The 27,574-nt window shown below is 47.6% G+C and overlaps 1 protein-coding gene across 1 annotated transcript in view; it reads left to right on the plus strand.

Annotated features, from left to right (window-relative positions):
* JPT2 (Jupiter microtubule associated homolog 2) overlaps positions 1 to 27,574 on the plus strand; it is a 198,927-nt gene that overhangs the window by 20,026 nt on the left and 151,327 nt on the right. The window contains exon 2 of the mRNA XM_069210636.1: positions 26,892 to 27,040. Coding sequence (XP_069066737.1) covers positions 26,896 to 27,040 — 145 coding nt within the window. The 5' untranslated portion in view covers positions 26,892 to 26,895. The remainder of the gene's footprint in view (positions 1 to 26,891; positions 27,041 to 27,574) is intronic.

The following is a 27,574-nucleotide window of genomic DNA, read 5'->3' on the forward strand; positions in this document are numbered from 1 at the left end:
GGGGGCGCTCAGGAGGTTTTCCGTGTCTCCCGAGTGGTTTCAAATTAAAGAAAAAAATATTCTGGTGCAAAGCACTGGAAGGTTTTTAAAACCCCTCCATGGTGTTGGCTGGTGGTCGTGACCCGCAGCAGGGAGGGTGGGCCATTGGCCGACGCACGCAGCAGTGGGGGTTAAGAGTGCACCTTATCAAGGAGTCCCACAGGTCTCAAATGGCTCGCTGAGTTCACATTGCCTCTGTGTGTTTTGTGACATTCAACTTTGGACATCTGAAGCGTCGCTAAACGGTGCTACTGCACCTTGAGATATGCCTCTAATTGCCGTCAAACACCACAGGTGGTCCCAACACATGCACCCCTCATACCTGCCATGTGGACTTCCCACTCAGTAGCCCCAGCATCCATAGTTCCCCAATTCACAGTTAAGTATTCTGAGAGCTTAGTCGCCAACAAGGACCTGCAGACTTTCAGTGAGTACCTCAGGGGGCATACGCCTTGTCCGAGCAATGTGAGGATCACCACCCCAGTGCAAGCAAAGCAAAACCAGTGCATGATCAGAGAGAGATCTCCCCAACTGAGTTACCGTCTGCTACCATGTAGGATCTGTCCTCGCCACCAGAAAACTTTCCAACCTACTGTAGGTATTAGGAATGGCAAGTAAACCCAAGGACCTCTGAATGCAAAACATGCCAGCCACCCAAGAAACCCACGTTCTGCATGACTGAGACAACGGAGTGGGTCATCAGCGGTTTTGAATCCTGTCGAGCGGATTCGGTTCTCTCTCCCCATCCATAGGACAGTTAAAGTCTCCTGCCATGATAACTGTGGACCCCAGACTACCCTCAAGTCCTGAACTACCTCATAAAAAATTCTGTCATCAACATTGGGGCATACATATTTAAAATAGTAACATCCTTCCCATCCAGTGTGCTCTAGAGCAGGAGAGAGGGTCCCCTCCACATCTGTCGCACTGTATTTGTGATGAAATCCAAATAGGGAGAGAGATTTCTCTAAGAAATTATATATACGTTTTATATACATATGTGTATATGTTTTATATACGAGTGTGTGTATAGCAAGATAACTTGTCAATGCATGTGTGGTTTCCCTGGGGGCTGCGATTGCCCCCCCCCCCCCAGGGAAACCACACACACATAGTGATCTCTTTACATATACATAAGGAAAGAGACATACACACTCTCTCCCTATATATATATATATATCTATGAGGTTTACACACACACATATATTCGCCACCGGTTGCAATCCAAATAGCCACCCCCCTGGCATATGATGAGTATGTTGCTAAGAAGAACTTGTCCCTCCATTTCTTCTCCAATTTCTGGGACCCAATGACCATAAGATGGGTGTCCTAAAAGCAGGAATTCTGCACCTTATTGCATCTGAGGTACGAGTGCACCCTGTACCGATTGGCATAGCCCTTCAATCCCCTGACATTCCAGGTGAGAGTTTTTGTTCAGTCAGTCATTAGTTTTAATGCCCCCCCCCCCCCCCCACACATTTTTCTGTCATGTCCAGAGAAGTCCCACCCAGGGGTAATGGGCAATCGAAGGCGCCCTGTAACAGAGACCGATTAAAGTAACTCTTCAGCTGCATTGCATGCGTAGCCAAACCCCCATGTAACATACAGGATAAACAAGACAAACCACCCCCAAAACCCCTCACCCTGTAGCCCTTTAATCCCTGACTTTCCATGTGAGAGTTTTCGTGCAGTCAGCCATCAGTTTTAATATCCCTCTCCCTGCTGTCATGCACATAGAAGTCCCACCCAGGGGCAATGGGCAATCCAAAGTGCCCTGTAACGGAGACCGACTAAAGTAGCACTTCAGTCTCATCGCATGTGCCATACCCCTATCTAACCTAGAGGATGAACAAAGCAAACCACCCCTCACCCCGAACAAGCAGTGTAACGGCAAAGACACACTTCTTATCCATTAGTGTCACTGCTGCCAGGATCCGCAGCCTACACCCACCACCCTCAACTGTCCTACCACTAATCGTGGACAGACTCCATACCACCCCACACATTTTACATTTTAGAGCCAACAACACCCTTACGAGCAACCCCCTGCATTGGTGAGAACCATCATGTGAGCTTGACTCTGTCCGCATCACAGCAGGATTCTTGCTACCACCCCCTCCTGGAAGGAAAAAGCCAAAAGAATAAAAGAGGGGAGGGGGATTAAAAAAAGCAAAGCAAAAACAGGAGTGCAAATCAAGAAACAGTAGAGGTCCCCCATCCTATAGAAAGATCTTCTAATGCTGCATCCGCCTCTGGGGCTGGGGTGACCCCCTCCAGACCTGTTGCGGCCCTCAAGGGGCCCAGAGCCATGGTGCCATCATACTGTAAAATAATGTGTGGGATCTCGTTTTCCTCCTGACTTCAAGACCCAACAGTCCACCTAGGTCGGACTGCATGATCCTCTTTCTGCATGGGTTCCAGATCCCAAATAGCCCACTTTGTCCCTAGGGACCTTATCCCACATCTCCAAGTATCTTTCGGTGATTCAAAGAAATGGGACTTGAATCCTTGAGATCACTCACAGCCTGACAGGGTAAAGCAGCATATAGCGAAGACAGATGAATCGCAGCTTTTCTGGTGATTTTTAAAACGGGCAGCATCAGTTTCTCATGCTGCGCGCAGGATAAGTCTATGTCCTTGTAATTAATTAAGTATATGTGCTGTGATCATCCGCGGTGGTGTCCCTGGCAGAGGGCGGGGCACCAGTTCCACCCTCAGATTGGAAAAGCAGGCAGTCGGTCCTCGACCCATGGGCTTGTGGCTGAGGGCCAATAAGTGGGCTGTTTTTTTGGTCTACTAAACAGTGTAACCTGCTTTGGCCACCTCTGACGCCACCAAGTGCACAACGTAAAAGGCTGTTAAATACATATACTGAGCCTGTCCCCATGCAAGTGAAGTCAGTCCAGCCAGCTAATTGTCCAAGGCAGAATGACAATGGGCTGCTCTAGCTGCCACAGCATGCCCCCTGACTCCCTTCAGGTGTGACAGAGCTGCTGATGGGAAGCAGTTACCACTTGCTTTACAGAGCACAAGAGCAGCAGGGAGGACTGGAGAGTTGGGTGGGGGGGTGTTGGTGAGAGGCAGAGAGGTAACTCTTCAGTTTACTTTTGTCCCTCTCCCCTCCAGGAAACAGGGCGGGATAAATAAGTCTCTTCTGTTCTTCTTTGCCTGCCCATGTCAGTTCCTGCAGTCAACAGGGAGTGGTTGTGGGCTTTGCAGACTTTAAGACTGTGAAACCACGTTTGAGTCCCAGCATCAGCTCAGCATCCTGTGATCCTGAGCAAATCACTTACTCCACCTGAGCTTAAAAAGAAATGAATCTGACCTTCTGTAATGTTATCTGGTGCTCGTGTGAATCATTCAAACACGCGTGTCAAGTTTGAGCTATATAAAACTACATGTATATGAGGAAAGTGCCACTGTATATATATTTTTGTGTTTACGCACAAGCATCATTCTGTTTTTTGGAACACACATGATGCTAGCAGCAAGTAAAACAAAAATAATGATGCGCCTTTCGCCAGTCTCTGAGCGCTGGTGGGCCTCTCGAGTACTGTAAAAATGCTGTGCATATCTAAAAAGCCCTAGGTCAGTGTAAAATGCCTAAGGATGAAGAGGGCTCTCAGAGGATTGTAGGGTGAAAAATATTCCAAGAGCACCTGAGAGAATGATGTGGAGTAATTTTGTTTCCAGTCTTGACATATATTTCTGGCTGTATAAGCTTTAAAGTACTTTTATTACCGCAAATGTTTACCAACATTAGCTCCATGATCCTAATGAAACAGTGTTTTGCGAAAGGTTGCGATCTGCAAATGTGAGCCACTTCTTTTTGGCTGCCTGGGCCTAATTGTGGCCCCAATCCCACCCTGACAGGTGCCCGTGCGCTTTTCAGTCACTAAGAAGGAGGATAGTCTGACAGGCCGCAGTGTGCCCTGGATCTAATGTTCCACTAAGGTCTCTCCCCCAAGCTCCTTCTACTCCGCTCACACATGCCACACCTTAGTATATTTCATTGCCCTATACACCACTATCTCTAAGCACATGCAGTGATCCATCCCCCTTCTCCACTCTGCCAAGGAAGGGGGATTTGTGGCTTTCCATTCCCTTGCTATGTCACCTTTGGCAAGGGCCAGTTCCAGAAAGATCAGCATTAGTTTGTGACAGTTGCCACCCAGTGTACTGTTTATATGTAGGAGGGTAAGATTGGGGATTGGGACAGTTCAACCCAGGCAGCAAGTCACCCAGTGCCAGAAAGAATCCAAGGCAGGGCAGCCCCTCATAGTATGTAGTAGTGACCCCTCTGCGTCATCACATCGGAGGGAAACTGGGGGGGCAATAACCCCGTTTTCCTCAGGTGGGCCACGGAAGGTATTTTCGGTGGAGTCACTTGGATCAGCAGGAGCCTGGCCGCTGTCCTAGGTTCCCCACCTTAGCCTCACCCCAATCCTCATCATCTCCCAAATCTGTCTGCCACACCCTTCAGAGGGCTGTGAATGTGTCTGGTTGGCCAGAGCTGAGTCTGGTATATCTTAGCGACCTCATGGTCTTCCAGGTCTCCTGAGATAAGCTTACCTTCTTAGGGATTACATTCAGGGAGGTCATCCAGGGGCGTTATAAATGATCAATGCAGGGTGGAACAGTAAGTGGCGATGGTACCTACTGTGGTGAAACTTGTATTCAGTTTGCAAAATCTGAAAGGACTTGAGGGTGGTCCCTCTCAGTACATCACCCATGGTAGAAATCCCTATCAGGTCCCATCTCTGAAATCTCTCCAGTCTGGGGACACGCAACAACAAACAGCACTGCCAGAGCGCCGTCATCTCTGTTAGCCTCCCTCACCATCCTATCTGTTGGAGGGGGCATTTCTATAGGTTGAAAACCACCCTGGTCACCAGAGAAAGGCCACCGAGGCTGCCACCATCGTATAAATTTGAGACCAGGGGGGTGTCCGTTTTTTATTTCTGATGGTGCAGATAGCTATAGTAAATGACCCATTTGAAATTGAGATTCATCAGAACATCATAGCTCTATTAGGTTTTCCCCGGAGATCTGGTGACATCATAGGAAGAAAGGAGGAGTTACTGGGGAATTTGGACCTGGAATTACTAATTCAGCTGATAATTCTATATTTCTAAGGGGACAGTCAGTGTTGCATTTGTAATCCCCAGTAGCTCTGCCCCTCAAAGTTACTGATACCCACCCCTCAGAGTTACTGATACACGGGGTTATGAGAGTTGACAGGGCCATTACAAGTCCACACTCAATGATGGCCTTAGTAATTCTCCCCAGGCAGCCAAAAGTTCTCGAACCCCTGGCAGTTGTGTTTACACTCTCTTGTTTTTGTGAGAAACTGGTTGCGTGCCGTTCTGCCAGGTGGAAGAATCCATTATACTGCTGTAATTGTGTGGACATTTGTATTGAGGTCATGTACTAAAGTGTTAAGCTGCTTCACAGGTTTAATCCATGCTATAATAAAGTATGCTTAACTTGTGTAACTTGAAACCAAAAGATTGATTCAGTACTTTAGATGTTATTTAGCCCCCTGTAAACAAAATCACAAGTTTGCACCAAACATGGCCTAATGGCTTTTCAGGAATTTATATATTTTCTATTGATGCAGACAATTATACATTAGAATCAAATGGTTAAAGTGTCAAAGATATCACTTAATTTTCGACAGTTGTGTAACCCAACTGTTACATTTATGTCCTTTTTTAAGTTGTGTCGTTATATAAGCTGGTAGTGGTTTGAAAAGGACTACTGTGATGTCAGCAGCCAGTGCTTTAGTGAATTTCGGTAATGTGTGTTTATGCCAGCGTTATTTATATATATATATATATATATATATATATATATATATATATATACTAGTAACACAGGAAACTGTTAGTTACAAATATCAGGCAGTGTAACAGGACATCAGACCTACTTTTTGAGTATCACTGCTTCTGGGAAAGCAAACTCCAAATTTTTGGAAACCTGTTCGAAAGCCCAGAGTCTTTATTTCAAGACCCTCTATCACCATGAAGACCCATTCATACTATTATAGCTCTACAACAACTCTCCCCAGCATAAAATAACAATGAGTTCAGAAGTCGTTTAGTTGCTGGATATGTAAGGTTTCCAGATGAACCTTTCATCAGGTGCACCTTTTCCCATTCCTGGAATTTCTTGTCCAACCTTATGCATTCTTGGAGAAAGTCTTGGTTCATTTTAACAAACATATTTAATTAACAACCGAAAATAATGAATTATGAAGGGAAAGCCTTATGGACTTGGGACCTGGCTTTTAATATTGTTTCAATTCTAATTTCAACAGCTTTCCCAAAATTGCATCATGGCAAGGAAACTTAATTTCTGCCTCAAATTATAAATACATGTAATGTAAGCTTAAACTAATTGTACCAACGTTGTCTTGGTACTGGTTCCCTCGAGTCTGTAGACGAGTAGGGTGTGGTGACTGGGAAATGGGATGCTTGGATTTTACAATTAGCTGTGTATTAAGGGATGAGGGAAAGGGTAATTAGGATGAAGCCTACAATTAGGAGTGAATATTATGTAAACTAACAATGTGCTCATTTATAATTAGTACATCTACCAGTATTGACAGAGTTCTGTAATAGACACAACTTTAACATATTAGTTATCTTTGAGCTACCCTATCCTATGAATCTGGATAGTTTCAGCTGAGGCCCGATTACAAAATATATCTGCACAGTCCTTGAGAGGAGCCATACAGCTGGATTCTGCATGCACCTGCCATGCCACAAATTCGACCCCGTTCCCATCCACCACACACACACACGCACACACACACCACACACCGGTCATTTAATATTAACATTGCAGTGGCCAGTTTAAACGCTACACAAGTATATAAAACAACCCTCATTGAATATAGTTTTTGATTAAGAAAAAATCTGTACCACACTGCACACTCTGCATGTTCACCCCCATATTTCGTAGGGATAAAACAAGGGCCACTTTTTTTTTTATCAGTTCATGAACTAGTACTTGTTACACGTCTCATGGTGTCTGAGATAGGAATGTACCCTGCATGGTAAACAGGCATTTTGTACTCCTGCACTAAGTGCCTGCCTGCATATGAAATTGTCATCCGGACTTTTCCTTTGGTCTTAGCATCATGCTTGTAGGAAGGTACCCTCTTTTTGGCATGGTTACCCCCATTTCTTGCCTGCTGTCCGTGTGCTTTGACTGGTTTCACTGGGATCCTGCTAACTAGGACCCTAGTGATTGTGCTCTCTCGTTCTCTATAAATTTGATTGCTTATGACTTTACACACCCCACAATTGGCATACTGGTGCCCCCATATAAGTCCCTAGTATATGGTACTTAAGTACCCAGGGCATTGGGGCACCAGGGGTTCCCCATGGGCTGCATCATGTATTGTGCCACCCATGGGAGCCCATGCAGAATGTGTCTGCAGGCCTGCCATTGCAGCTTGCATGAAAAGGTGCATGCACCCTTCCACTACAGGTCGCTACTCCAGGTCACTGTAATTGACCCCTATGGTAGACTCTTCTAGCCCGGAGGACAGGTGCAGGTACCTGTGTGTGGGGGCACCCCTGCATGACCAGAGGTGCATCTACGAACTCCAGCTCCATTACACTGGACTTCGTAAGTGCGGGGAAGCCATTGTACCCATGTATTGGACACTGTTCCTGTGTCCATCTACATAATGGTAACTCCGAACCTGGGCATGTTTGGTATCAAACATGTCAGAATCATACCCCAATACTATTGCCAGTATTGATTGTATGATTCAATTTACTGTGGGGGCTCGTTAGAGGACCCTCAGCACTGCTCCCATCGGTCTTTTGGGGTTTTTCAGGCAGCCCGCGCTGCTGCCACCCCTCAGACAGGTTTCTGCTCTCCTGCTGCTTGACCAGCTCAGGCAGAGGAAGGCAGAACAAAGGATTTCCTGTGGGAGAGGGAGATAACACTCTCTTCCTTGGAAATATATGTTACATGGCTTGGGAGGGGTAGACTCCCCAAGCCACCGGTATACTTTGAAGGGCACATTTGGTGCCCTCCTTGCATAAAGAGGTTTGCACCAGTCCAGGGACCCCCGGTCTCATCTTTGGCGCGAAACTGGCAATTGAAAGAGGAGTGCCCACTCCCCCGTCCATCACCACCCCGGGGGTGGTGCCCAGAGCTCCTCTAGGTGGCCACTTGATTCTGCCATCTTGAATCCAAGGTGGGCAGAGGCCCCTGGGAGCATCTGAGTGGCAAGTGGCATCTGAGTGGCAAGTGACGTCACAACCCCTCCTGATAGGTGGTCACTCTGGTAGGTGACCATTCCCCCTTCCTTGGCTACTTAGGGTCTCCCTCTTGGGTGGGTCCGCCGATTCGATGTGCAAGATTCCAGCAGGGCTCCTCTGCATAGTTTACTTCATCTTCTGGCCACTGGGACTGCAACTGGACCTTCCAGGAACCAACAATCTGCAACTTCAGCGATGACTCTGCTCTGCAGCATTGTTTCTCTGGCTCCTTCGAGCAACTGCAACATTTCCCTGGCTGTGCATCCCCTGAGGGTGACGAGTCTTCAGCCTGCACAAGAAGTAAGAAGGAAGAATCTTCAGAGTGAAGGAGTCACTCCCCTGCATCCGCAGGCACCAACTACAACGATGACCAGCTGTGTGGATCTTCTCTCCTCCTGAGCTGCGAGGATCCTGCATCACAGGCGGTGGTCTGGAGTGGTTCCCTTGGTCCTTTCCATCAGATGTCCAACTTGGGAGACGGTAAGCCCTTGCCTGTCCTTGCAGGACAGTACCCCTGTACCCTGTGACTCTTGCAGCTACAGAGGCTTGTTTGTTCATCCTCCAAGGGATCGTCGGGCTCCATGTATCCCCAGTCCCTAGCACTCTTTCCTGCAAAGCACAGTCTCCTGTCTGCTGCTTAGGCAACGTGGGACTCCTCTTCAGGTGTGCTGAGTGGGCCTCACTGCAACTCCTGTGCCTGCTGCCAGTGAGTTGCTTGTTGGGGATGCCTCCTCTTCTTGTGACTCTCCGAGCTGTTGAGGGTCACCCTGACTCCCCTCCTTGGTTTGAGTCCCCTGGACCTTGCTAGACCTCTTCAGCTTTGCAAACCTTCTTCTCCAACTCTTGCATTTGCCAAGGCTTGTTGGTGGTTTTCCGGCACCATTAACCGACTGCATCACGACCGCAGGCGTGGAGCATCACTTGTATCACTTCTGTAACTTCTCTTCTGCTCCTGTGCTGCACTGCTGACTTTCTTCGTACACCGTCGACCTGGTCCTGCATCCACAGAAGGATGGGTAGTAGCTCCTGCCACAACCGGACACTCCATCGTGAACTGGACTTGGTCCTCTTCCTTTGCAGGTCCTCTTCTGTCAGGATCCACCTTTGAGTTCTTCCAGTCTTGTTTGGGTCTTGCAAAATCTTTTTCCATAAGTCCTCCTGTTGGGTTTTGGGGAAAGCCAGACACTTACCTCTGCTCCCCTGGTCGCTGGGGGTCATTCTGGTACACCCCTTTTTGGGTTCCTAGTTCCTCCAGCTCCCTTCTTCTGATTCCACTTACTTGGGAGAAGGACTGCCTTTGACATTCAATTTTTTTTAGTTTTTTTTTAGGGTCGAGCACACAAGTGCTTCGTCCCTGTTGTAATCTCTCTTTGGGCTTTTAACCATGCCCATATCACGCCTGTCACTTTCATTGGTTCGTGGGCTTGCCTTTTAAAATCCGCTTGATTTCATTAGTGAAAGGCACGCATATGCCATGCCTTTTCCGGTGTTCAGCCCTCCTCGAGTGCACCGGCCAACTACTGAAAACAGAAGAGGCTCCATGTTTTCAGCATGGTTTCTGGGCTACTTTATCTTATTATTTTCCAAGCAGCGCAATTGCACTGGGTTTTACATAGCGTGATCACGCTTATTTTTTTTTGTTTTTAATTTCAGCGCGATTGCGCTGCGTTTTACATAGCGCGGTCCTGCTTTTTTTGTCTTTTAATTTGTGTGGCAAGAAAAGTCCGATTAGGCGTTTACAGTGCTAATAGCTCTAACTCAAGCAAACGCGAGACCCTTTGCATTGCAAATGCTTGTTAGTATATGGTTTGGCCCTCCCCTAGGGCCCCCTCTGTTTGCTATTGCTTTTACCAATGTCAGTTGCTTTGTATGCTATTTACTGATTGATAATGTGTATATAATAGTGTGTTTGCTTACCTCCAGTTGGGGTATTGCCTATACAGTATTTTTTGTTACTTTAATAAAATATCTTTATTTTTGAAGCACTGTGTGGTTCTTTCATGTGTGTAAGTGCTGTGTGACTATAGTGGTATTGCATAATCTCTGCATGTCTCCTACATAAGCCTTGGCTGCTCATCCACAGCTACCTCTAGAGAGCCCTGGCTTCCTAGACATTGTCTTCACTTCACTAATAGGGGATACCTGGTGTAAGGTGATAACACCGTAGGTGCTCACCACACACCAGGCCAGCTTCCTACAATGCTGATCTAGCATGTGTGGTAATGTAAGGTCCAGAAATCTGTTCTGTGACCTCCAGAAGTGGGCACATCAAGTGTACCCTTTCAGTGGGCGTACAATTACTGTCCATGCCTGGTTTTGAATCACATAATGTGGTGCTGGCAGTGTTCCGTGTTTTGTAACTCTTTATTGCGACCAAACCTTTTTCTCGTGTAAATTCTCACTATTATGTGAGTGTTGAGAGTCTTGCTCAGACACACTGTGCGCATATTGAGCATATGTGTGTGCAGTGAATGTGTAGCACATGTAACATGTATTGGGATAGGACTCTGTGTGTGGTATGAGTCTTAAGTACTGAAGCCAGGGGGATCCATTTTGGATGCCTCTGTTTTAGCACTGCTCAAGCTGGTGGATGAGACAGCTTAGTAAGACTGTGGAAGTGTATTGCCTGCATTCCTATGGCTGGAAAAACTGAAGTAAAAGAGTATGGCGATGTAGCTTCCTTTAATGAAGGCCTTTGTTAGCAAAAACCGTTGATTATTTATTCTTCAGAACTGCCATTTTGTTGATGGTAGGGCTCAGGAATGGGACTGCAGTCTTTGTTGAACAGGCTGAGGAAGTGTCTAGGCAAGATCTGCCCTTTTGTCTGTCTCCGATAGCTGATTCAGGTACACAGATCTCACACTTGTAGCCACGTTTGGATACTCCTGCTTGGAACCAGGTACCTTTCCCCACCCCCACTGCATCCTGCTGTTAAATCCATCACTTTGTACAAAGACTTTGACAAAAAGCCATAACCTTAAATTTGAAAGAAAACCAGCTCTGATGCTTTAGACAATGGATCCCCATCCCCTGTCTGGAAAATGTGTATGTAAGTGGGCTCCAAACCACTTCCTTCCAGATCCACGTTCTTCTTGACCAAAGAAGGGAGTATTCTACAAAATATTGGAAGAGCTGCTGTATGGCCATAGCTTGTATTTGCCTGACAGACAGTCTCCTAGAGGTGAGGGGACATCACTTGAGGTCAGCACTTCGTGTAGAAAGATTTGAGGGTCTGTCTAAAGTGTCTACCAGCCTGGTTGCCTGCTGAGAAAGGGAAGGAATGTACCTGGCTCTGCAGTAGGGGAACTATGCTGGAGTAGTAGCCCAGTGTGTTCCTGGTGTGGGGACACCCCGAGCAAACTGACAACCCCAAAGTGAAGCCAGGAGTGTTTTGTGAGGTGGTGACCCGGTCTCTGAGGGATTACTTTGTTAACTGTGTGAAGGCTTTTGCAAAAACAAGCATCACTGTGTGAACTGGGAATCCACTTTGACTGGTGCTTCTGACACTGGGTAGAGGAGCTGCCAAGTAGAAAAAACCTGGACTGGCAGCTTCCAAACTCACACCAACATGGATGAATCAGCCTAGAGGACGCAACTGCAGTTTATGAGCACCTTCACTGCGCCTGTCTGAGGAGGCGACCCTGCTGAATACTATTGCTGATACAGGGCCTACCATGCTGACTTCATCCACAATCCCTATTCCAATGTGAGGCTGTTACCATTGCTCCTGAGGAAGTGAAGCCCCTGCTGTAATGCCAGGTATCCTAACTGCACCCACCACTCTGCTAGAAACAGCAAAGTCAATCAGCAGTTAAAAACGGGGCTAGGTTGTTGCTACCAGAGCTAGAAACTAGAAAGAGCAGATGATTCTGCTGAAAGTACTTGAGACATTTTTCCAAGTAAACCTTAAGGGTAAAAAGATGTTGAACTGAGTTACGGATATGACCAAGGGCGTATTTGATATAATCTGCACCTATGCCTAATCAATACCTATGCCTGCAGCATACAGAGGACTGTAGTCACAATGTATCTCCTATGGTGTGCAGAGAATATACTGGAAAGTGGGTGTAGCACTTTACTGAAGGTCGTAACTGAGATAACCCTGTAATTGCTTTCCTACAGAACCGTGTAAAATGTAGTTGTTGCTGTGAGATTGAAATACTTGCTTTTAAATTAAAGGTATGAACTAGACTAGAAAATGTATGAGTTTTGGGTATAGGAGTTGGTTGACTGAGTTCTGCGCTCTTGTCCTCTGCACCAACTCCATGAGAAGCCCTGAAAGAGTTGTACTTGGCCTAGTTTGCAGAGCCTAGTAGGTTGGACACCAGAGGCAAGCGACCTCGACCATCATGATTGGGGCCCATCCCAGTAACGCCTGTCTGCCTTGTTCTCTCTCTTCCTGGCCCCCCAACCTCTCCGTGGGTGAAGTCTGACGACATCTGTGCTACATGGAGTGAGGTAAAGAGAAGTTAAGATGCCAGAGGGCTCAAAGCCTAAGAGGATGCATAATTGAGGAGAAAAATAGATACTTGAAAGTGCATAACCCTTTTCTTTAATGCACATTTAGTTAAGGCTGAACAAAGCACGCAATCTGATAGAGACTTCTAGCTGCAGCTTCCTTACCTTAGAATTCCCTGGCGTCAGCTTCGAATCCTGAGTTTTTTCTGAGCAGTACCCTGCGCGCGTGCCGTCGGGTGTTGTCGTTCGGATCCGTGTGCGTCGACCAGCTCTGCGTGCGTCGTCAGCGTCATTGGAGCAGTCTATGACGTCACGTTGTCTATATAGACGGCGTCTCAGCGCGCGTACGTCAGTTCTTTTCCTTCCGCACCGGTTAAGCGCAGTTTTGGAAAGAGCTACCCTGCTTCGACGGTTTGTTGATGCTTTTTTGACTGTTTGAAGTCATTTCTTCAAGAAAGACAGGGTTCAAGCCATGTGGTGCGTGTCATCGCACCATGTTGGTGACGGATCCGCGCCGAGTTTGTCTTTGGTGCCTGGAGAAGGACCACGATTCCACCTCGTGCTCCGACTGTCGGGCCATGGCGCCGAAGGCCTTTTGGGAGAGATCCCTTAAGCTTCTTGCGGCCCGACATTCGTCTTCGGTCGGCGCGACTCCGCGGAGGTCGCGGCACCGCTCCCGGAGCCCCAAGTCCTCTTCCTCGCATTCGAGGTCATTTGAAGGTAAGAGGCACAAGAAGAAGAAGTCAAGCGGACTTAGTCATCGCCATGCCCGTCGGCCGACGAGGCGTCTAGGGAACGCCAACGTTCCGAGCACGGTTCTGCGGAGCCGTCGCCAGGGTCGACTCCGCATCTTCCCCACTTTCCGGGGACCGGATCGACCCCCGCTCAAATAAAAGAATTTTACGAGGCCATGCGTCTTGTTTTTGAGTGGGCTGCACCCTCGGGTGGGTCTTTGGGCCCTGTGGGGTCAGCAGGGGCCCCTTCGGATTCGACGCCGGCGGCTTCGGCCTCTGCGCCATTGGGGACCTCAGGATCCGATACCGGATCCGGACCGGCGCCGGTCTCTCACAGTTGGCTTCCTTTGGCACCGGGTCCGACATTGACGATTCTGCCACCGGCGCACACCGGTGGCAGCCCCATCCTTATTCCGGATGATCCGGAGCCGGAGTGATGTCGTACGACGTCGACTTCGACGGAGCCAATCATTGTCTGAGCATTATTTAGAACAGCCAGACGCAGGAGAGGAATGGGAGGGGTCTGAGGACCCTTTAGAATCTGGATTGCAACAGGACTGGTATGAGGATCTAAGGGAGACCAGTGGACTGGACATGTCTCCAGACACTGGTATGCTCTCTTCTCCTAATGTGGCTACGGAGGAGGGTGCTTCTTTCGCTATGGTGGTGCGTAGGCCAGCTGAGGTCTTGGACCTAGATTTGCCTACGGTGCCAGTCAGGACGAATATCCTGACAGAAGTGCTTCAGCCGGGGGTGTCAACATCGGAGCCGTTGTTGCCCTTCAATGAGGCTCTTACAGACGTCCTTCTGGGTACGTGGTCCAAACCCAGCACAGGGGCTCCTGTGAATAGGACGGTCGGCCGCCGCCATAGACCCACTCCCAGCGACCCTAGTTTCGTGACACAACACCCCACTCCTGAGAGCTTGGTTGTCCAAGCCTCTACTTCCCGTGGTGCCTTCCCTTCCTCTCCCCCAGATAGGGAATTCAAGAGGCTGGATCAGCTTGGGAAGAAGATGTTTTCTTCCTCCAGCCTGGCATTGAGGTCCGTAAACACCTCTTGTCTATTGGGCCGTTATTCCCATACTTTATGGGATACGGTGGCACAGGTGCTGCCCCAGGTCCCGGAGGGCGTACGGGACACTCACCCAGGCTGTCAAGGATGGGAGAGATACAGCCAAGTTTACGATCCGGTGTGGTTTGGACACGACCGACTCGCAGGGCAGAGCGATTTCATCGTCAGTGGCTCTACGTCGCCACGCCTGGCTACGTTCTACTGGTTTTTTAGGGGATGTCCAGTCCAGCTTGATGGACATGCCCTTTGATGGCTCTCGCCTTTTTGGCGAAAAGCAGACTCTGTGCTTGAGAGCTTCAAGGATTCTCGAGCCACGGCCAGATCCTTGGGCCTTTGCTGTCGTGCTGGCGCTGAGTCTGTCTTTCGCCCCTTTCGAGGCTTCGGAAGGGGTGTGGTACCACGCCAGCCACAGTTCAGCCACCGTCCTCAGGCTTCACAGCATCCCAGAATAGGACGTGGTCGTGGTACCATCAGACCCAGAGGGTCTGGCCAGAGGTCGGCCGCCACACAGCCCCCCTCCACTGCATCCAAGCCCTCCTAGTGTGGTTCTGTGGGATCATGTCAGTCCAGTTGGAGGGAGGATTCGTTTTCATCTCCCTCACTGGCTTTCCATCACCACGGACAGGTGGGTCCTGCAGATCATACGGAAGGGCTACTCCCTTCCCTTCCAGTCTTTCCCTCCTTCTATCCCTCCGACAAAGGAATGGCTGATAGAGGACCATCTAGCTTTGCTCCGCGAGGACCATCTAGCTTTGCTCCGCGAGGAAGTTACAGCTCTCTTGGCCAAGGGAGCCATAGAAAGAGTCCCGATATCAGAAGTAGGCAGTGGTTGTTATTCACGCTACTTTCTGATTCCCAAAAAGAACAAAGGCCTTCGCCCCATCTTGGATTTAAGGGACGTCAGTCTGTTCCCCAAGAAGGAGAAATTCAAGATGCTCACTCTTGCTCAGGTTTTGTCTGCCCTAGACCAAGGAGACTGGATGGTAGCGTTGGATTTGCAGGATGCATATTTCCATATTCCTATCCTGCCAGCCCACAGGTGTTACCTGCGGTTCAAGGTGGGCCACAAGCACTTTCAGTTTGCCGTGCTTCCTTTCGGTCTCACCAGTGCCCCTCTGGTGTTCACAAAGGTGATGGCGGTGGTGACAGCTCATTTGCGCAGGTCAGGGATTTCAGTCTTCCCCTACCTAGAGGATTGGCTGTTGAAGGCTCCTACGCCCCAGGCTCTCGTCACCAACCTCCAGACGACGGCGGACCTCTTGCATTCGCTGGGGTTCACTATAAATGTGCCGAAGTCCCATCTGACTCCCTCTCAGAAGCTCACTTTCATCGGAGCTGTTCTGGACACAGTGCAGTATCGGGTGTATCCTCCCGATCAGCGGGTCCAGGATATTCAGGTTATGATTCCGATGTTTCGGCCTCTATCCTGGATCTCGGAGAGACAGACTCTCTGAGGCTGCTGGGACTCATGGCTTCCTGCATCCTGTTGGTCAAGCATGCCAGATGGCACATGAGGGCTCTGCAGTGGGACCTGAAGTTCCAATGGGCACAGCATCAGGGAAATCTTACAGATGTGGTTCAGATCTCGGAGGGGACTGCAAAAGATCTGCAGTGGTGGTTAGTGAACTGCGAGTGGGTCAAGGGCAGACCCCTCTCCCTTCCCCAACCAGATCTAATGGTAGTGACAGATGCGTCACTTCTGGGATGGGGCGGCCATCAGGGGGAGGTGGAGATCAGAGGTCACTGGTCTCCGGCTGAATCCGGGCTCCACATCAACTTGTTGGAGCTTCGTGCGATCCAGCTAGCATTAAAAGCATTTCTTACTGTTGTGAAAGGGAAGGTGGTGCAGGTGTTCACGGACAACACTACCGCAATGTGGTACTGCAACAAGCAGGGCGGTGTGGGGTTGTGGACCCTTTGTCAAGAGGCTTTACGTCTCTGGAGATGGCTGGAACAGCAGGGCATGACCCTGGTGGCTGAACACCTGGCAGGTTCTCTGAACGCCAGAGTAGACGAACTCAGACAAAAATGCTTAGAGGATCACAAATGGTGTCTCCATCCGGAGGTGGCGCAAGGACTCTTTCAGCAGTGGGGAGAGCCTTGGTTACATCTGTTCGCCTCCGCAGAGAACGCGCAATGTCAGCAGTTTTGCGCGTTGGAGTTTCCAAGGGGGCTATCGCTAGGCAACGCTTTTCGTCGCGAGTGGAGTTCAGGCCTCCTGTACGCCTTTCCGCCTATACCACTTCTGCCCAGAGTTCTCAAGAAAATCAAGAACGACCGGGCCCAAGTAATCCTAGTGGCTCCGGATTGGGCACGGAAAGTTTGGTATCCAGAGCTTCTCAAAATGAGCATCGGTCCTCCAATGAGGCTGCCTCTTCGGGAGGATCTTCTGTCGCAGCAGCAGGGGAAGGTTCTCCACCCGAACCTGTCAACTCTGCGCCTTCATGCGTGGAGATTAAGCGGCGACAGTTGATGGTTTATGACCTCCCTCCCGAGGTCTGTGATGTCATTCTGGCAGCCAGGCGTCCCTCTACTAATTCGATCTACACCTGCCTTTGGAAACGTTTTGTTTCATATTGTTCAGAGAGGTCTATTGATCCTCTTTCTTATTCTCTGTCTAACATCCTTTTGTTTATTTTGTCTCTTGCCCAGCAGGGTTCCTCCATGGGGACTCTCAAGGGCTATCTTGCAGCCTTATCAGCTTTTCTTCAGTTGCCTGATCAACCATCACTGTTTAAATCACCTATAGTACAGAGGTTTTTGAAAGGGCTTGTACATCTATTCCCACCTGTGCCTTTCGTTATGCCCCAGCGGGATCTTAATTTGGTTCTTACCTTCCTTATGTGTGCTCCCTTCGAGCCCTTGCATAATTGTCCTCTTCGACTGCTCACTATTAAGACAGCCTTTTTGGTGGCAATTACATCTGCCAGAAGAGTTAGTGAGCTACAGGCTTTGTCATCAAAACCGCCGTATCTCACAATCTTTCCTGAAAAAGTGGTTCTCAGAACTCGTGCCTCTTTCCTCCCCAAGGTGGTGACCCCTTTCCATCTGGGTCAAAATATCACCCTGCCCACCTTCTTTGCACCACCGCATCCCTCTAAGGAAGAGGAGCGTCTCCATCGGCTGGACCCAAAAAGAGCGTTATTGTTCTACCCTGACCGCACTAAAGAGTTCCGGGTGGATGACCAACTCTTTGTGGGGTACGTTGATGCAAAGAAGGGTCGGGCAGTGCAGAAACTATACAATTCACGCTGGGTCGTTCTCTGTATAAAAATATGCTAAGCTTTGGCGAAGAAGCAGCCTCCCGGGGGCTTGAGAGCTCATTCTACTAGGGGGAAAGCTGCTACCACTGCGTTTAGCACGTGGTGTACTGGTGGAGGCCATCTGCCAGACTGCAACGTGGGCTTCTTTGCACATGTTTGCAAAACACTACTGCCTGGATAGCCAGGTGAGAAGAGAGGGGCATTTTGCCTGTTCTGTCTTGCAGGACTTCCTAGTATTAAAAAAATACAATAAAAAAATAAAATCTCCTTCAGACCCACCGCCATGGGTTATAGCTTGGGTATCTATTCTATGGTAAGGAAGCTGCAGCTAGAAGAAGTCTCTATCAGATGAACAAGTTACTTACCTTTGGTAACAAGGTATCTGGTAGAGACTCTATCTAGCTGCAGATTACTTACACCCACCCAAGCCTCCCCGCTCTGTGGACATTTTTCTCATGTAGATATGTGTATATATATATATATATATATATATATATATATATATATATATATATATATATATATGTATTTATGTGTACATATGTATATTTTTGATCTTGGCATTTTTTTTGCCTTTCTTAAAGACATGAAAAATGTTTTACTTCAAACAGTCAAAGAGGTAAAATACATAATGGTTGGTTCTTCCATGACTGTGCTTCTGGCGTGGGAAGTTGTGGAAAAGAACTGATGTACGCGCGCCGAGACGGCGTCTATATAGACAACCGTGACGTCATAGACGGCTCCAACGACACTGACAACACACGCGGATCCGAATGACGCCGCCCGACGGCGCGCGCGCAGGGTACTGCTCAGAAAAAACTCCGGATTCGAAGCTGACGCCAGGGAATTCTAAGGTAAGGAATCTGCAGCTAGATAGTCTCTACCAGATACCTCGTTACCGAAGGTAAGTAACTTGTTCTTCTATTTAACAAATCGCATGACACGTCTTCCTGAAGCCATGCATTGTGAACTGCAAGCCATTCAATTTTGAACAGAGCTTGCAGATTGGTAGCAGATGCAGTCTTGTACTCTCCATTCCAGAAATGTTATTCTTTCTTCGAACAGAGTATGCTGTGTTTTGTTTTTTTCTTCCTTGAGGGATGCTCCTAGAGGCTGTGTAAGCACCTTGTTTGATGCAAAATAAGGAAAGGTTGCTGGGCAAGGCTAAAGCAACGTTTGTAAGGGTTTGAGAACCATAGCTCCGCAGTTCTTGATTATTAATGGATTAATGGATATTTTTGCAGCCGCATTTGTGCCAATAGAAGAAGTGTATTGTGTGTGTTTTTTTTTTTAACAGTTTTTGTTATTGCGTGGGTTGTACTTCTTCCAGGGTAACAGAGGATATAAGGTGGAAGTGGGTGCAGTTCATTTCCTGAAGAAATCACATAAGCATTAGCAGTCTCATTTCTGCAACCCGTAGATCAGACCAAGGGTGAGCTCAGATTGCAGTAGTGTAGGAGGCTGGCCTGGTTTGTAGTGGGTACCTTGGGCACTTATACCTTACACCAGGTCGATTCATCCCTTATTAGTGAAATGTAGTAGTGTTCTAGCAGCTTAGGCTATTAGAGGTAGCTATAGCAGAGCAGCTTAGGCTGAACTAGGAGACATGCAATACCACTTATAGTTACACAGTACGTATACACAAGTAAGGACAATACTCAGTGTTACCAAAAATAAAGGCAGTTTATTTGGTCGACACAGGGCCAAAAATATCTTAGAGGCAATACTCCTTCTGGAGGTACGGATTATACACAAGATATACACTCGACACCAAAATAAGGTAAGTAATTAGACATAGGATAGTGCAAACAATAGCAAATGCTATAGAATGCAGTGGGAGAAAATAGGTCTAGGGGCAACACAAACCATATACTAAGAAAGTGGAGTGCAGAATCGCTGGGAGAGTAAGAATACAGTAAAGGTAAGTAAATTACCCCACCCAAGAGCCCAGGTAAGCAGGAGAAAAGTACTGCAAGATTCCTTAGGACACACTACAAGTCGTGATTAGAGTTATTGCAAGAACCAAGCAAGACTGCAAACAACAAATGGTGGATTCCTGGACCTGAAGGCCTGCAAAGGAAGGAGACCAAGTCCAGAAGTCGAAAGAAGTTCCAGGAAGGACAGGAGCCCCTACCAAACTTAATGAGGGTGAAAATGAAGAGTCCCCGGTTGTACGAAGACTGCAGAAATGCACTCAAGGAAGATGTCAGCGGGTTTCTGCACGATGCACTGAATGTCCCTCAAAGAGAAGTTGGATGCAGGCGAGTTTTGGTGCTGGAATACTCCAACAAGCCCTGCTTCCAGCAAATTTGCGTTTTGTGTCAAGTTGGCGCTATCTGGACCCAGGAGGGACCTGAGGGCCTCAACTCTGTGTGAGGAGTAAGAGGGGACTCTTAAGCACTTCAGAGAGCCCTAAGAACACCAGATAGCACCCACGGGAGTCCCAGGACACGGGGACAAAGGAACATGAGGTTGGTGCAGCACTACAAAGGAAGGTCCCACGCTGCCGGAGAACATCTCAGCGAGTTGAGCGTCACAGCATAGAGTGCTGGGACCTGGGCCAGGCTGTGCACAAAGGAATTTTGCTAAGAGTGCACAGAGGCCACAGGAGGTGAAGAAGATGCGGTGCACAGGGGTACTGTTGTTCTCGGGGAAGGCAAGGTCTTACCTCCTCCAAATTGGGACAGCAGGACCGCAGGTCCAATGTCGATGGGGTCCACCCTCTGTGTTCAAGGAGCACACTCGTCACCAGGAGAGGAGTCCAAGAGAACCGGTTGTTGACTTAAAAGGTGCCTGCGTGAGCAGGGAAGTGACTGTCACTTCACAGGAGATTTCTTCGGTCCTCCTGGTGCAGGGTGAAGACAGGGAGTCCCCAGAGTGTGCACACCGTGGAAACTTTTGCAGTTGCTGTCTGGAGCTGAAGTTGCAAAGGAAAAGTAGCCCTTCTGGATACTTTGTTGCTGTTACAACGGTTTCTGGAGCAGTCTGCGGTTGATCCGAGGTCAGAGGATGACTTAGTAGTTGTAGAGGATTCCTGCTGGAAACTTGCAAGTAGAATCTGAAGAGAACCCACAGGAGAGACCCTAAATAACCCTGAGAGGGGGATTGGCTACCTTATCAGGTAAGGACCTATCAGGAGGGGTCTCTGACATCACCTGCTGGCACTGGCCACTCAGAGGCTGCCTCCAGAGTACCCCCACACCTTGCAAAGCAAGGTGGCTGAAGTCAGGGGCACACTGGAGGAGCTCTGGGCACCACCTCTAGGGTGGTGATGGACAGGGGAGCGATCACTCCCTTTTTCTTTGTCCAGTTTAGCGCCAGACCAGGGACTGGGGTCCCAGAATCTGGTTAAACTGGCTTATGCAAGGAGGGCACCATCTGTGCCCTTCAAAGCATTTCCAGAGGCTGGGGAAGGCTACACATATTTCCAAAGGGCGAGGGTGTAACACCCTCCTCCCAAAGGCAATGCTATTCTGCCTTCCTGGAACTGAGCTGCTCAGACCCCAGGAGGGCAGAACCCCGTTTGTGAGGTGGCAGCAGCTGTAGCTGCATTGCAAGCCTCAGAGAGCTGGTTTGGCAGTACTGAGGGCCCACGATGGAGCCCCTAGGATGCAAGGAGTTGCTCCCTAATACCAGATTTGGAGTGGGGGGACAATTCCATGATCCTAGACACCTTACATGACCATATTCGGAGGTACCATTGTGAAGCTACATATAGGTTTTGACCTATATGTAGTGCACGCGTGTAATGGCGTCCCCGCACTCACAAAGTCCTGGGAATTGGCCCTGAACTATGTGGGGGCACCTTTGCTAGTGCAAGGGTGCCCTCATACATAGTAACTTTGCACCTAACCTTCAGCAAGTGAAGGTTAGACATATAGGTGACTTATAAGTTACTTAAGTGCAGTGAAAATGGCTGTGAAATAGTCTGAGCTCCTTATGGGTGGCAAAAGAAATGCTGCAGCCCATAAGGATCCCCTGGAAACCCAATGTTCTGGTATCTAGGTACCATATACCAGGGACTTATAAGGGTGGGTCCAGTGTGCCAATTTAAATTGGTAAATTAAGTCATTAGCCTATAGTGACAAATTTAAAAGTAGAGAGAGCATAAGCACTGAGGTTCTGATTAGCAGAGCCTCAGTGACACAGTCAGACACTATCCACAACACACACATTAGGCCATAAAATATGAGCACTGGGGTCCTGACCAGCAGGATCCCAGTGAGACAGGCAAAAACATACTGACATACAGGTAAAAATGGGGGTAACATGCCAAGAAAGATGGCTCTTTCCTACAAGTAGTCAAACCATATGATAATGAATGTGTTTGTAATGTAAAGCCCATGTGAGATTGTGGCTTAAAAATTTGTGCTTACATTTGTGATAGTGCAGATGTAGTGCTTAATTTGTAGAACAATAAGTACCAGATCCAGAGTTTTGCTCGGAGGTCCTCAGCCAATCGAAGGTCGGGGTACAGGATACCAAGTCTTTATTCCACCTCATGCCTCTCTTAATCCACCACTTGACACTCCCTGCCTCTTTATTTCACTCTTGCAGGTGCCTTTTCATTCCCACTTACTCTGTTACCATTTCAGTCTTTCTCTGTCCCTTCCTTCCCTCTCCCCTTGCTTTCCCCCTTTTATGGTTTTTCGCTCTCTTGCTTGGCTCAAAGTCTGCTGAGGAAAAATACATGCCATCCCCCTTAAAATCAGTTCATGCGTGCCTCTTCCGCAACCACTGGCTCAAATCAGGCACTGTGTAGCTGTCTAATTAAAATAAATGATGTCCTGGACAAGTAAATACAGCCGTGCATATTTAGTTTCAGCCTTAATTATGCTTTGCAAAAACAAATTTGCTTTTTCTGTCTTACGTGCGAGTAAAAACATTAGACAAGGTAATTGGGTCTCATCTGCACAGTTTTAGCTGTCTGACAGCAGCTTTTTTGTCTCCACAGCGCACAACACAAATATACTTATTCAAACATATATAGAGAAAGTCCTTTTCTGCCATTGGCTACTGTACTTCAGCCAGCTTTAGGCATTGGCTTACAGGGCTGTCCATCAGCATTGGTATCAGCCTGCAGAATTTTGCAGATGTGATCTTCTGAAAAGTAATGCCTTTCTTATGCAAAGTCCCGATTCTCCACCTGCACTCCTGTTAGACCTGGCATCCTTAGGGTGGTCTTACCCCTGACGTTTTGTCTTTACCTCCTGTTTTTTTGCTGTATCTTTTAGTTGGCCTTAGGACCCTGAGCACTTTACCACTGCTAATCAGTGCCAAAGTGCATGTGCTTCTACCGTAAAACATGGTAACATTGGTGTATCCATGATTTGGCATATTTAAGTTACCTTTAAGTCCCTTGTAGAATGGTATACCACATGCCCATGGCATGTAAATTAAATGCTTCTAGTGGGCCTGAAGCACTGATTGTGCCACCCTCTTAAGTAACTCTCTGTACTTGCCTCGGGCATGTCACTGCACAGCCTGTGTGTCCAGTCTCACTACCACTTCTACTTGGCAATTAAAACCCCTTGCGGAGCCCAGCACTCCCCTTTTCTTACATATAAGCCACCCCTAAGGTAGGCCCCCAGTAGCCCATAGGGCAGGGTTCCATGAAATGCATACCTTTATGTTTTTCATGTCCTAGCGATGAAAAACGTCTAAAGTCATTTTTCATTACTGTGAGGCCTGCCCCTCTCATAGGCCAGCATTGGGAATTCCTTATAAAATCTTTAAGTTGTAATTCCTGATCTGAGAGGTGTAGCTGTGTGATGTTTAGTACCATTGGAATGGTAATAATAACCCTTCTTTACTGGTAAAGTCATATTTATTGTTACTATTTTAGAGATGCCACTTTTAGAAAGTGGGGATTTCTCTGCTGTCTCTGCACTGTGTGCCTACAGCCTACCCCCCTCACACTTCTGGTTTGGGCTAGACGACAGCTACAATTCAAACACCCACAACACAAGATACTCCGCTACATCTGCATTTATCTGCATATTGATGGGTCATCCTAGGGAGGAGGTTGAGAAGGGCTCACACCTGCATTTCAAAAGGTTGTGGCTAGAGTACACACAGAGGGGCATATTACCTCCCACTGGCAGTCTGGAGCTGAGGCTGACCTGAAGGAGGTACCTGTATACTTCACAAGAACTCATTTGTAGTCACCCTTACATCAAAGGCACTTGTACTGGGCCTCTTCGTCCACTCAAGACAGTACATTCCTGAACCAGGAAACTCTGCAGGAGTAAAGGCTGTTGCTTTAGAAGTACTACCACTTTGTTTTGTCTTCCTCTTCCGAGGAACTGCTGCCCTGCTTTATGAGCCAACCTGCTGACCTCTGCCCTGCACAAGGAACCCTCAATCTAACTCCAGAGTGACTCCAGGGACTTGACAACTAACGCCTGCCCATGTCTGAGGTCTTGGAACTGCTGCCGACCTCAGCACCAAGAGACATGCCTCTCTTGCAGCGCCTTAGACTGAGCTCTGTGTGAGCACAATAGAAGATATGCCTGAAGTTGCAGCCCATACCCTGGTTCAGCTGTGGCGGTGCTTGGGGACTTCATGCATCTGCTTAACAGAGCGTTGGGACAGCCGCACACTTCAGCAGATGGGCCGTGCCAGTCTGAGCTCTCAATCCAAGGCTCAGTGTGACGTTTGCTTCACCAGCCCCTCCTGCCGCTGTGTAGTATGGCTGCCCACCCCTTACTGCATACCCCGTGGGAGCAGCCACTGACGTTCCAGTGGCTGGAAATACCATTCTATTGGCAGTCAATTGTCCTGCTCATGGCTGTGGAAGGTAGGCGCACCTGTGCATTCCCAGCTGCTCATCGCATGCTCCCTCTCCAGCGAGGAGCATTACTGTATTCTGTCTTAGGTGCCCGCCCTGCAAGGCCCGACAGAACACCAGCCATGGCCTTGCTTGCATAACCACTAGCCTCTGTGCATCTGCTGACTTTACCGTAAAGGCCCTGATACTAGCCCCGGACACTCGAGGACTCTGGGTCACTTGTTTTGGTACCTCTACTTGGTAACCCTTGCATAGACTACTCAGTCTCGTATTCCTGGCACATACATGATACTGGTCCATTCAAATCTATCCCACAGTATAATTCCTAAATCTAAATTATTTATTGAATTCTTGTTGTTTTGCTCTTACGATTACTACATAAAGAATCACCATATTGTCTTTAATCTTGTGTGGAGTCTTTTTGGTGGTGTCCTTCTGTGTTGTTGTGAGTGTGTTGCAGAAATACTTTACACATTGCCTCTTAAGTTAAGCCTGACTGCTCTGTGCCAAGCTACCAGTGTGCACACAGGTTAGTTTAGGGTGTGTATCTGACTTACCCTGACTAGCGGGCTGGGTTCTTCCTGGCTTAGGTGTGTACCCAAGCCAGCCAGAAACCCCATTTCTTACAACTCCCCATTAGACCGCTTGGCTGTTGCTATCACAATCTAGCTTAACACCTCGCCTGCTTGTCTGGTGCTCTACAACCCGTCCCTGTCCCGCTCTAGCACTTCTCTCTTACCACTGTATGCGTTGCAGTGCAGGAGGGCCAATGTTTAATCTGATTGTAAACCACTGATGTACTCCATTTTTTGTCTTTAGTTTGAGTTTCAGTGGTGTGTTGTGAAAAGAGGAGAAATTTCTTAATGTGTGTCCTCTTTTGCCTCCATGTGTGAGGTGGGGTGGTGTGAGCGAGGTTGTGTGATGTCATGTCAGTGCATGGATCGCTCCTTTTCTGCTTGTTTCACTGTTGAATGTTGCCTGAACAGTTAACACCTGGAGACTTATGAAGATACACATGTTTCACCTGGAGCATCTATGTGTAATCTGATTGATTAAAAAGTCAGGTCAGCCAGTAGGACAGCTTCTACATGGCTTTTCTGTCCCATTAGATGATTTGCGTTAGGGCTACATTAAACTGCAGTCAACTAATTGTTGAGTTTTGTACCCGACTGCTACATTTCTTCATTTTACGGAGTCTGTTGCAATCACTCATCTGATGCATCAGTACAGTATGCCTTACACTCCATAGCTTAAGCAGCAAAACATGCTTCTAGGCAGTTTAAATTAGGGTTTATATGTTAAACTTAGTCAGTACATTCTGGAATGCATATCATGGTCAACAATGCCAAACAGCCTGTCAGAAAGATTGGGAAAACTGGTTAGTTTCTTGGCAAAGTAATGGAGCACACCTTTCACATAGCAGAACTTCACAAGAAAAAGCACGACTTGTCTTTGTGCAACATACACTATTATTTAATCTTTCAGAGGGTATTAAAGGCAAATTTTTATTTTGCAAAAATAAATGTGATGGTTAGTTGTTGATGAGAGCATTCAACCGTTAAGCTGACTACTTTGGTTGCACAACTTTCAGTTGTCTGACTCTAAATGCTTCTGCTGCACTGAAGCATCATTCTCTCTCATAAACGCTGACTTGTGGGCTTCTTTGCAGCGGCTGGTGACATATTCCAAATTGGATTTATTGACAGCAAGCACTCTAGCTGCACCTTAGTAGATCCTTATATAAGGTGTAACCACTGTAAGATCCTGGTATTCAAAACATTGTTGTGTGAACCTGCTTTTCACACAAGAAAGAGGCTAACAATCATAGAAAGCAAAACAAGGTTCCCCAAATGTCTACAAAGCTCTTGGAGAATTCTAGATTTTCAGATATTGGATTTAAGTTTATCAGGCACCCATCTTTCTAAATGACCAAGGTTCCTGCAGCGCAGAGCCTTTAATTTATCAACAAGTGCAAAGCAGATCTTTGCTTGCTGCCAGCTCCCCAGCGTTTCCAAATTTAGAGCAAATTCTAGGGCTGCAAAAGTGAGTGCTGACCCCACCAAGACCCAGAAATAAACATGAAACAAATTACAAAATCTGACTATTGAATGGAGTTCAGGGGTAGAGTGGGATGCAAAATTATTAATCGTGACTCTTTTATTTACACTGGTGTGCACTGTATGAGAGGTGGCTTACACTGCGGCTGAATGTTACCACACCTGTTCTGTTAATAAGATATCTTTTCTCCACAGTGGCATGCAGTCTTGTGGAGGTGGTGGAAGTAACAACTTTGTCAGCCCTCAAGAGGTGCCCATTTCCAACAGGACACACAAGATGTCCTCCAGCATCTTTGCCTCACCAGAAGAACGTCAGAATGTGCCCAAGAGATCAAACCCACCAGGTATGAACCTCTTACAGAATGTGGGAGATCTTTGGATTCCTGGTTCGCAGGAGCAGCATGTGCTTGATTTAAAGTCAATAAAAATAACTATGTACAATATCTAAATAATTGCCTTTACATTGTTCTGGATTTAGTTCTTGCCTGTGCTCCTCCATAGTTAATTGCTTACCATGCTATGCAAGGAGGGTGAGCAGAATGCAGTAGTGATCTATTCAATTCCATACATGGGATGCAGTAGGAACTGTTTTCAGATGTATTGGTAGACTTATAAGACAGCCATGAATATAACTGTGGTTTTAGAGAACCACCATTGTGATCGAACACCTCTCCCTGCTGGACACTGCCAGTCTCATGCTTTTAGTCAATGAATGTTTGCTTCCTTGTCTCTTCTCCATTCCTACCCATCATAAGTTTTTTTTCTTTGTGCAACTAGTCCCTGAAACTTTGTTTTTTATTCCTCTGTAAGGGAATCTTGGTCGTAAGGTTAATTAGGGTAAGGCATGAAATGGAATTTAATATGATACTAAGGGCCAC

Source organism: Pleurodeles waltl, chromosome 10 (assembly GCF_031143425.1).
Source record: "Pleurodeles waltl isolate 20211129_DDA chromosome 10, aPleWal1.hap1.20221129, whole genome shotgun sequence".
NCBI classification, from domain to species: domain Eukaryota; kingdom Metazoa; phylum Chordata; class Amphibia; order Caudata; family Salamandridae; genus Pleurodeles; species Pleurodeles waltl.